This window comes from Macrosteles quadrilineatus, unplaced genomic scaffold (genome assembly GCF_028750875.1).
Source record: "Macrosteles quadrilineatus isolate MER2022 unplaced genomic scaffold, UCM_ALF_1.0 Scaffold_2__2_contigs__length_208266976, whole genome shotgun sequence".
In the NCBI taxonomy this organism is placed as follows: Eukaryota; Metazoa; Arthropoda; class Insecta; order Hemiptera; family Cicadellidae; genus Macrosteles; species Macrosteles quadrilineatus.
Window position 1 is genome coordinate 128,800,506 of NW_026542595.1, and position 11,040 is coordinate 128,811,545.

Here is an 11,040-nt window from a genome sequence, read left to right on the forward strand (position 1 = left end):
TCACTAAAAATTGTTTTTATTCCTCTTTCTCAGACGAACAAAATGCAATTCAAAATTCAATTTATGCAAATTGTAGTAGGACGCAGAATTTCTACGAACAGCGAGGGGAGGGCGGTATTCCCGGCCCGCCTGCATTGCCAAGCTCCCAACAATAGCGTTGTTGTGACAAGCAGGATTAGGACGGGTCCTCTCTACCTGCAGACATGGGACTTTAATTTTGTGTCCTACTACATCCTACACAGCAGTCATAAATTCTTTGAGACAGTAACGTGTATTATAAACTGACAACATGAGTGAGAAGATGTGTGTAGCTTTCTTACTGACTAGGGTCAGTTGTTTCATTAATTAGGATCATTTGATTAAAAATCCCAATGATCAAGGACAGCTGGGCCACGTTTCGGCCATCAAAAGCCTGACATATAAATTTTGATTACTTAACGAGGTATTGTACCATAATTATTAGTGTCAAAATCAAAAGCTATTATAATGTAGCAAGAGATGTTAACTTAATGAACTTAAAAGTGAATAGACTTACTTGTTTCTTTGTCAGTGTATGTGTATGTCTTGCCATCGTATTGATAATCTTTATCTGACAATGCATCAGGGGCATTTCTATCAACCCACTCCTGTTTGGCATCATCCCATGTGTACTGCAATTTTGATTCTGGGTCTGTATATATACAAACACCATTATCATAATGTAAATTCGCTTCATCCATTTCATTTTTTGGCACGTCTTTTACTTCAGGGGAGACATTGGTGGAGCTCTTATCTTCATTTTTGCTTTCACACACATCTTCAGCTGTACTAGTAGGTTTAGCTTCTTCACTTGGTGTTACTAGTTCACTTTCGACGGTAGGATTTTCGGAATCCATTGCTAGAACAATGCAGAATTCATGTAAATTAACTAGAAACATAAAAGAATAATTCTTAAGTTACTTCTACAATAGGTCTACAGCAGCATTTAATTAAAATGAATTGAAATACCACAAGGTAGTACCAAGTGTTTCCTAGCGTAGGAGGACTAACTTTTAGTAGCCTAGGTAAGCTTAGTAAAATCAATTTTTATGTTCCCTAAGTTAATAGATTTTTCCATGTTAACACTAGAACGGTATCGATCTTATGCATTATGACGCTAAGGGTATCCATACATAACTTTGACGTACTGATAGTTTTATAGAAATTATCATACAGTAAGGTATTGTCATACAGTGTGAGGCTAAGGGTATCAATACGTAAATTTGACGTACTGCTGGCCATTTTACTATACACAAAGGGTAATTGATATGTAAGTTTGACATACACGTTCCAAGAAACCAACTAGCAAGGACACAAAGAAACACACTATGACCCAAAAAAGGTAGCCGTCACATAGCAAATGAGTGCTGAGAGCACTGCTGGAAGGAGGGTAGCGTTGGTGGAGGGGGTGGGGAGTGAGATGCTAAAAATAAAACAACCTTTTAGTGCAAGTGTCGCTGCTCAGACTTGAACAGCCGATAAAAGCAGAGCGCTATTCTCTACCCCAGCATCGCTACTCTCATCGTTGCTATGATCGTTAATCGCAGCTCCGACATAAACACTTAAGGACTAGGCTCACTCTTTTACACTTCATATCAGATAACTTTGTAATGCATATTAGTTGGGTAGACTTTCATATGTTGTCAAAAACAACCGAATTAAAATATTGTATATTTCATTCGATAACTTATTGTTTGGTTAGTTAGGCTAACGTACCTAACCAAATAATATAACTTAGGCTATCAAATAAAATAATGGATAACTTACATAGAATAATCAATAAAATAATATTTAACTTATCAATATTTTCATTCGGTTGATTTTGACAACAGATATGAAAGTCTGAGTACCCTAATAGTTGACTGAAGACTTGTAGCCTACCGTTTAACTTTCACTAAGTTAAGTTACTTATTTGTTACAACTATTTACTATTTACTTCCATATCTGTTGGCACAAACAACCAAATGAGTGATATTGATTATTCAATTATTTAATTTGATATATCGTTTGGTTAGTTAGGTTAGGTTAACCTTACCTTAATCGATATATCATCGATATTTTCATTTGGTTGTTTGTGCCAACAGATATGGAAGTGAACCCATTTCTGTCATTTCAAGTTGTGAATGTTTTTCATTGTAAAGTGGCTAACTTATGCCGTTGGGAAATAAAATAAAATAATGTACCGTACTTTAGCTAAGCCAAGCCTTACTTGCCTAACCAGGATCTTAACTGCCTAAATCCAACTACCAGTAGGATTTACCTATCGGCAACTTACCATATTCTACTATAACAACAAAAGTAGGCTACTAGACTTGTGTGAACCTGGCAATAACTCCATCCATAAGTAGTGCGCGCGCCCGAAAAAATCTATTGCTGGCCGTTTTGCAGCAAAATACGGCCCCGTAACATATTACCGATGATGTCACCAGATAGAGGACACTTTAACGGACACAACAGTATCAATAACATGTACCTGGGGGATAAGAAAGGGGGGGTAAAGTCAGCAATAAGTAGAGCGCGCGCCCGGAAAAATTTATTGCGGACCGATTTGCGGCAAAATACGGCCGCGTAACATTAAACCGATGATGTCACCAGATAGAGGACACTTTAACGGACACGACAGTATCAATATCATGTACCTGGGGGATAAGAAAGGGGGGTTAAAGTCAGCAATAAGTAGAGCGCGCGCCCGGAAAAATCTATTGGGGGCCGATTTGCGGCAAAATACGGCCGCGTAACATTAAACCGTTGATGTCACCAGATAGAGGACACTTTAACGGACACGACAGTATCAATATCATGTACCTAGGGGATAAGAAAAGGGGGGAAAAGTCAGCAAAAAGTAGAGCGCGCGCCCGAAAAAATCTATTGCTGGCCGATTTGCGGCAAAATACGGCCGCGTAACATTAAACCGATGATGTCACCAGATAGAGGACACTTTAACGGACACGACAGTATCAATATCATGTACCTGGGGGATAAGAAAGGGGGGGTAAAGTCAGCAATAAGTAGTGCGCGCGCCCGAAAAAATCTATTGACGGCCGTTATTCGGCAAAATACGACCGCGTAACATGAAACCGATAATGTCATCAGATAGAGAAGACTTTAACGGACACGACAGTATCAATATCATGTACCTGGGGGATAAGAAAGGGGGGTTAAAGTCAGCAATAAGTAGAGCGCGCGCCCGGAAAAATCTATTGCGGGCCGATTTGCGGCAAAATACGGCCGCGTAACATTAAACCGATGATGTCACCAGATAGAGGACACTTTAACGGACACGACAGTATCAATATCATGTACCTAGGGGATAAGAAAAGGGGGGAAAAGTCAGCAAAAAGTAGAGCGCGCGCCCGAAAAAATCTATTGCTGGCCGATTTGCGGCAAAATACGGCCGCGTAACATGAAACCGATGATGTCACCAGATAGAGGACACTTTAACGGACACGACAGTATCAATATCATGTACCTAGGGGATAAGAAAAGGGGGGAAATGTCAGCAAAAAGTAGAGCGCGCGCCCGAAAAAATCTATTGCTGGCCGATTTGCGGCAAAATACGGCCGCGTAACATGAAACCGATGATGTCACCAGATAGAGGACACTTTAACGGACACGACAGTATCAATATTATGTACCTAGGGGATAAGAAAGGGGGGGGGGTAAAGTCAGCCATAAGTAGTGGGTGCGCCCGAAAAAATCTATTGCCGGCCATTTTCGGGTGCGCGCACTACTTACGGCTGACTTTACCCCCCCTTTCTTATCCCCCAGGTACATGTTATTGATACTGTCGTGTCCGTTAAAGTCTCCTCTACCTGGTGACATCATCGGTAATATGTTACGCGGCCGTATTTTGCCGCAAATCGGCCAGCAATAGATCTTTTCGGGCGCGCGCACTACTTATGGCTGACTTTACCCCCCCTTTCTTATCCCCCAGGTACATGTTATTGATACTGTCGTGTCCGTTAAAGTCTCCTCTACCTGGTGACATCATCGGTTTCATGTTACGCGGTCGTATTTTGCCGCAAAACGGCCGGCAATACATTTTTTCGGGCGCGCGCTCTACTTATTGCTGGTTTTACCCCCCCTTTCTTATCCCCCAGGTACATGATATTGATACTGTCGTGTCCGTTAAAGTCTCCTTTATCTGGTGACATCATCGGTTTCATGTTACGCGGCCGCATTTTGCCGCAAATCGGTCCGCAATAGATTTTTTCGGGCGCGCGCTCTACTTATTGCTGACTTTACCCTCCCTTTCTTATCCCCCAGGTACATGATATTGGTACTGTCGTGTCCGTTAAAGTGTCCTCTATCTTGTGACATCATCGGTATTATGTTACGCGGCCGTATTTCGCCGCAAATCGGCCAGCAATAGATTTTTCCGGGCGCGCGCTCTACTTATTGCTGACTTTACCCCCCCTTTCTTATCCCTCAGGTACATGTTATTGATACTGCCGTGTCCGTTAAAGTGTCCTCTATCTGGTGACATTATCGGTTTCATGTTACGCGGTCGTATTTTGCCGCAAAACGGCCAGCAATAGATTTTTTCGGGCGCGCGCTCTACTTAGTGCTGGTTTTACCCCCCTTTCTTATCCCCCAGGTACATGATATTGATACTGTCGTGTCCGTTAAAGTCTCCTCTATCTGATGACATTATCGGTTTCATGTTACGCGGTCGTATTTTGCCGAATAACGGCCGGCAATAGATTTTTTCGGGCGCGCGCACTATTTATTGCTGACTTTACCCCCCCTTTCTTATACCCCATGTACATGATATTGATACTGTCGTGTCCGTTAAAGTCTCCTCTATCTGATGACATTATCGGTTTCATGTTACGCGGTCGTATTTTGCCGCAAAACGGCCGGCAATAGATTTTTTCGGGCGCACCCACTACTTATGGCTGACTTTACCCCCCCCTTTCTTATCCCTCAGGTACATGTTATTGATACTGTCGTGTCCGTTAAAGTCTCCTCTATCTGGTGACATCATCGGTAATATGTTACGCGGCCGTATTTTGCTGCAAATCGGCCAGCAATAGATTTTTTCGGGCGCGCGCACTACTTTTGGCTGACTTTACCCCCCCTTTCTTATCCCCCAGGTACATGATATTGATACTGTCGTGTCCGTTAAAGTGTCCTCTATCTGGTGACATCATCGTTTTAATGTTACGCGGTCGTATTTTGCCGCAAATCGGCCAGCAATAGATTTTTCCGGGCGCGCGCTCTACTTATTGCTGACTTTACCCCCCCTTCTTATCCCTCAGGTACATGTTATTGATACTATCGTGTCCGTTAAAGTGTCCTCTATATGGTGACATTATCGGTTTCATGTTACGCGGCCGCATTTTGCCGCAAATCGGTCCGCAATAGATTTTTCCGGGCGCGCGCACTACTTATGGCTGGAGTTATTGCCAGGTTCACACCAATGGCAACTAGGCTTAAGTAGGCTACACCATCGAACTCTACATTTAATTACTAAATAGTAAATAGTGATCGATGGGCTACACTAGGACAAACTTCAGAATTAACCTAACATAATTAATTACTAACAATAACGAAAATGAAAGAATCCAAGTTGGTAAAGAAATTAAACACAAACAAATAAATTAGGCCTACCAATTACCTCCAATAAATCTCTTGAATCTCTCTTGAATCTCTTGAATCCAGCTGATGAGAAAACACAAACTCCAAAGCAACCTAACTTAAGCTCCCACGCCCATAATAATTTATGGATTTGTAATATAGCTCGTGAAATTAAACTTTTGCTTTAATTTATAGTTTATTAAAATGTATAAGGTAATTAGTACATTTTCTATAATATTGCGTTTTGATCGGTGAAACAGTTTTAACCTAACCTCTAATCTAAACAGAACGTCTTGTTTTGTTTTGTTTTCGTTTTCACTTGTTTTCTGTTTTGTTTCCAGTCAGTCCCAGTGTCGATTCCAATCCAATCCAATTCGGAATTCCAGTGTTATTTTTTCTTCTTTGCACTTTTTGTAGTCAGATCACTGGCAGTCAAAATCTAGTTTACATGAAACTTACAAATGCTTAGTAGACATTTTGTTCCCCATATATAAATGTTATTCTAGGAATTATTTTAGTCTATAGCTCTCGGTACCCTTGCACGGCCGCGGCCTTCGAAGTGGCAACGTCGCAAGTGGTGTTGTAACAGCTGTTTTGTTTGGAAGCAGCTAATGGTATTTGTGTATTTACGAAAGATTGGCTACTGGACTATGACAATAATTGACTCCAAATCAAATCAAATTATATTTATTCACTTTATACATTTTACATACATAATTGTGTACATACATAAGTGTCAACGCATACAAAATTGGTTATACAACTTAATCTAAAAGACTTAACATACAATTTGACAATTATTTTAGAATGTATAGCTAATTCATTTTTCATCTGTTATGAAACTGTCAAGGGTTGTCTCGGTGTACAACAAAGGGGACCAAGATTTGCCTAGCAGTTACATGTATTCCTAAGATTATGCTACATTGGCTAAGATTATGGGAAAATATAGTCAAAAACCATAAGTATGTAATTTTTTTAACATTTTAATCAAATCAAATCATTCTTTATTTTGTATTTTCATTAAGAATAATACAATGGCGTCAATAAAAATACAATAATATAACTTAAAACTAGTGGCTACAAGAGTTTTTTTGCTTAACAATATCATGAAAAATTTATTTCAAGTTAATGATTCAGGTCGGATTCAAGGAATTCCTTCAAGGAGTAGGCAGGTCTGTCTATCAGCCACTTGTGAAGTTGTGTTTTCAGCGGTTTTCCCTTCAGTGACTTCAGTGATGGTGGTAGGCTATTGTGGACTTTGCGGCCAGTGTAGGATGGTTTTCTGGCGTACTGCGTAGTATGATGTACTGGCAGAATGAAGTCGTTTCCTCGCCTGGTGTTGTAAGCGTGAAAATTTGCACTTTTTGGCAGATCAGACTCACTCACCAGAAGGACTACTGCTTTGATGTAAAGATTTACAACAGTTAGAATGCCAAGCGATCTGAAAGCTTCCCTGCAGCTGCCTGAGGGTTGAAGGTTGGCAAGTATACGTATGGCTTTTTTCTGCAGCTTCAATACTCTGTTAAGGTTGCTTTCAGTAGTCCCGCCCCAGACAACAAGACCATATTGTATATGCGACTCCAATGACTCCATTAAAGCATGGTACGCTGTTTTTGCTGATAATACGTCACCAATCCATCTAATTCTTCTCACCACGTATACACCAGTGAGAAGTTTCTTACAAAGATCATCGATGTGATTGTTCCAGGTAAGGCCAGTATCTAGTGTAATTCCTAGTAATTTGAAATTTTGTACAGTTTTCACATCTGTTAGGTCAGCTATTTGCTCTGTTTTACGGCTGAAATTAATTCGAACAGTTTTGTATGGTTGAGGGCCAGATCATTTTGTTTGCAGTAGATTTTTGCTCAGGTGAGTGTGGTGAGAGAGTCTGTGTTCACGAATATATAATCTGTTTAGTACCTGTTAATTTACTTATAGGTCAGGTCATTCATCAACTTTAGTTGTGGATCATATTGTAAATCATCTTTTTAATGCTTTAGAAGAGGTGCTTTGCTCAGATCACGTGATCTGAGCAAAGCATTTGACTGTGTTAATCATCTCAATCTTCTAAACAAATTAGCTCATTGTGGTTTTCAAGGCTGTGAATTATATTTATTGATGTCATATCTTAGTAATATAAGAAATTTTAAATCTCGTCCTGCAAGACGAGATTTTATTTTGACAGACATTACAGAAAATTAAAACGCCTGTTGAAAGTCAGTGCAATACCCGCAATACCGGAGCGCGTTGTAGTTGCGTTTCCTTTGCGAAGGCGTTCTTATTTCATTAATTCTTTACATGTAAATATTACTTAAATTGTTTGATATATTTTTTTAATTACAAATTATGAGAAGTTTTGATAAGAGTAAGCAGTGTGAGACATGTTTTACTACTGTAAACATAGCCAAAACAAGTAAGTATTTAATACAAATTGATATTGCTTTTATTTTACGAGCTGCATTTCAATAATACTTGTTATTTTAATATGTATAGTTAAATAGGTACAGGGTGTTTCAAAATTAATGACCCGGTTTTATCGCATTATAACTTTTATACTATTAAACTTACCGCTATAAAATATACACATCAAACGAAAAAGCAACTCAAAGAGTTTATGCCTTCCAAAGGCACATTATTTAACAAAATCGATCCAGCAGAACTGTAGATTTAATTGTACAAAGTTAAAAAGTAATCTCCAACTTTTTTACCACTAGAAATTTGGAGTTTGATTGACGTTTTTGCAAATAACTTTTAAATGGTGAGCAAATCGACCAAAGTTGAAGGTAATATCTTGTAATATTCTGAAAGAAAATAAAATTTCCTACAAACTTCAATACATAAAATACATAAGCTAAACAAAATAACGTAGCTTAGTGGCTTATTATATTTTGAGTTGAACGTAGAAACTAGTTTTATAATAATTTCAACAAACCTGGTGTTCAAAATCAAAAGAATAAACCCAATAATAAAGTATTTCAAAGTTGGTTCTCGCTTGAAAGTGCGCGCTTGTTCGCAGTATATAACCAGAAACCTTCCATTTACTTCCAAGTGGAGACCGATGGCTCCAGGTGTTCCGCGCAGGACAGACAATGTTCTGTCTATTAGCGCTCGCTGCCTGTTCACGTCGTCGCCGCTAGGCGTCGTGGGCATCGGCAGCGAGCGCTACTTGGCCCCACCCTTCACCTCGGAGCCCAACTTTGTTTCCACATTTTTATTTACTGTTTTCGTTTTTAAATACCAATGTAAATACTCGTGCAGGCTATGAACCAGCTACAACACTATAGAGAAACATTCTGAAGATGTAGGTGTAATATTCAATAGTTATATTTATTTTAGTTCCAACAAAGTACAGGGTTATAAAATGGTGTTCACGATTTTAAGCGTACATAAAATGTAGTTTATTTTTTTGTACAAAGAAATAAAATGGTTACAAAAAACTCAAAAAGTTTCGTCACATGTGAACAGAACCAGAAATGATGGGATCCCCTTGTGATACGACAGATGTCAATCGTGTAACCAAGCTCTTGCCATACTTTGACAAAAGTGTCTTGATCTATTGTTTCGATAGCATTCTGGTGATCCGTTGCTGGATCTCAGGTATGATAACTGGTAATAACGGTGTGTACACCTTATCTTTAATGTATCCCTACAAGATAAAGTCACAAGGGGTGATCGGTGATGTCTCAAAATTTTGGAGGCCAGTTCAGATCCAACACACAAACAGCTTTCATGTCTTCTAATTCAGCCATTACACTACAATTGACAGCAATAATTGACTTCACGAACAGCTGATATGCACCAAAACCAACGTGAATAAATCTGCATGAGTTTTTCTTCCCAATGGTACCAACTAATAGTCTTAAAACAAATTAACCCGGTTATATTTATAATCAAATTTTATTTATTTATTTATTTATAATCAAAACTAATTAAATTAATTAATTAGTAATAGTCCTGTTTAAATTCTAATATGAAGCACTTAGTTTTATGATTTATCCTTATTTAGGAATATATATATTTAATTTGTGATGTAATAAAACATCGTGTATACAACACATCTATTGATCTATATTTTAAATATTTGTTACATGTAGCCAGGCCGTCCATAATCAACGATGTCATCACTCGAAAGTTCAGGAATCTGAAGTTGGTATGACAAAATTGTTATCATATGTTAAGCCAGAGTCAGTTATCGATGGTTCCACAGACATTTCAGTATTTCCAGAATCTATAGTTGAAAATTTACAACTTATATGAGCAGGTTGAATTCAACTTAATCAATATGAAAAGAGTTTGATCAATTGAGTGTAAATCAATTGATTTGTTGATTATCGTCGATTGATATCTGAAAGTTGAAAGTTGTATACATCGATATAAACACAATTATGATATTGTGTTTATATATCGATGGTTGTATATACTCTAAGTCATAAGACTATGTTGGAAGTGAAAATCCAATGCTACGATGTTGTTGTGAAGTATAATTGTCGTAAAGTATAATATTTTCTTGTGCGATTCAATTTTTGATTCCTGTGGGTATTAAAAGCAGAATGCAAATGTGTTCAAAATTCTATGGTGATAAATATATTCCCTTGCAGATTTATGATCCATATTGAACACCTTAAAACAACTTTTCGTTCCGTTTATGTATAGGGTGTTTTCTTTACTATTTATTTTGCTTAACACCATATATTTCGGTATACAGTATATTATATTTCCGTTAACCCAAATTTAAACAAAAAAATCCAAGCATAACCAGCCAGTTTTATGCATGGAGTCGCGTTTGTAGTTCTATTTGTGAGGACTGAGGGGAGCATTTATCCCGAATTCAAACTAGTTGTTAAATTCGGGTCGCTGAAGCAACGCGTCGGTCTTGAACAAAATGTCGGTGTCGGCGACAGTTTGTTTGTGACTCGTCGTCAAGGAGTGTTGCTTGGCACAAATATAACAAAATACATTGAATCCAAATGGTATGTTTAAGTCGGTAACAAATATACACAGATAATCTCATTCCATTCTACAATCTTCACTCATCCTTCACTCGTATTTTGGTATTACTGTATTGGTCGTTTATAATTATACCTCCGCCACAGCAAACCTTAGACTAAGCGAATTTCCATTTACAAGTTTTGAATTTTAAGCATCGATGTATAATAGGCCTAACTTGAGTTATTATACATCGATGATTTTAAATTAAATCTATTTAAGTAACATTTTAACAAGTAGGCCTACCTATGTTTACTACTACAGGGAAGGTAATAAAGTGTGTTTATTGTAAAATACTAACAGCTTAGTATAAAATAAATACATTTGCCAAGTTTGATCAAAATATATTCATAAACAAGCAAACTAGAACAGATTACATATTCTCCATAAGAATAGCATGGGAATCTAATTTAGTCTTTTGGAATTTTCTCCATAACCATTTTAAGCGCATAAAAA

At 38.0% G+C, this 11,040-nt stretch overlaps 1 protein-coding gene across 1 annotated transcript in view; it reads right to left on the reverse strand.

The window, feature by feature from the left end:
• Positions 1-5,873, reverse strand: part of LOC128986148 (HIV Tat-specific factor 1 homolog) — a 78,283-nt gene extending 72,410 nt beyond the window's left edge. The window contains exons 1-2 of the mRNA XM_054406318.1: positions 5,639-5,873; positions 536-877 (exon numbers count right to left, since the gene is read on the reverse strand). Coding sequence (XP_054262293.1) covers positions 536-875 — 340 coding nt within the window. The 5' untranslated portion in view covers positions 876-877; positions 5,639-5,873. The remainder of the gene's footprint in view (positions 1-535; positions 878-5,638) is intronic.
• Between the last annotated feature and the right edge of the window lie 5,167 nt (positions 5,874-11,040).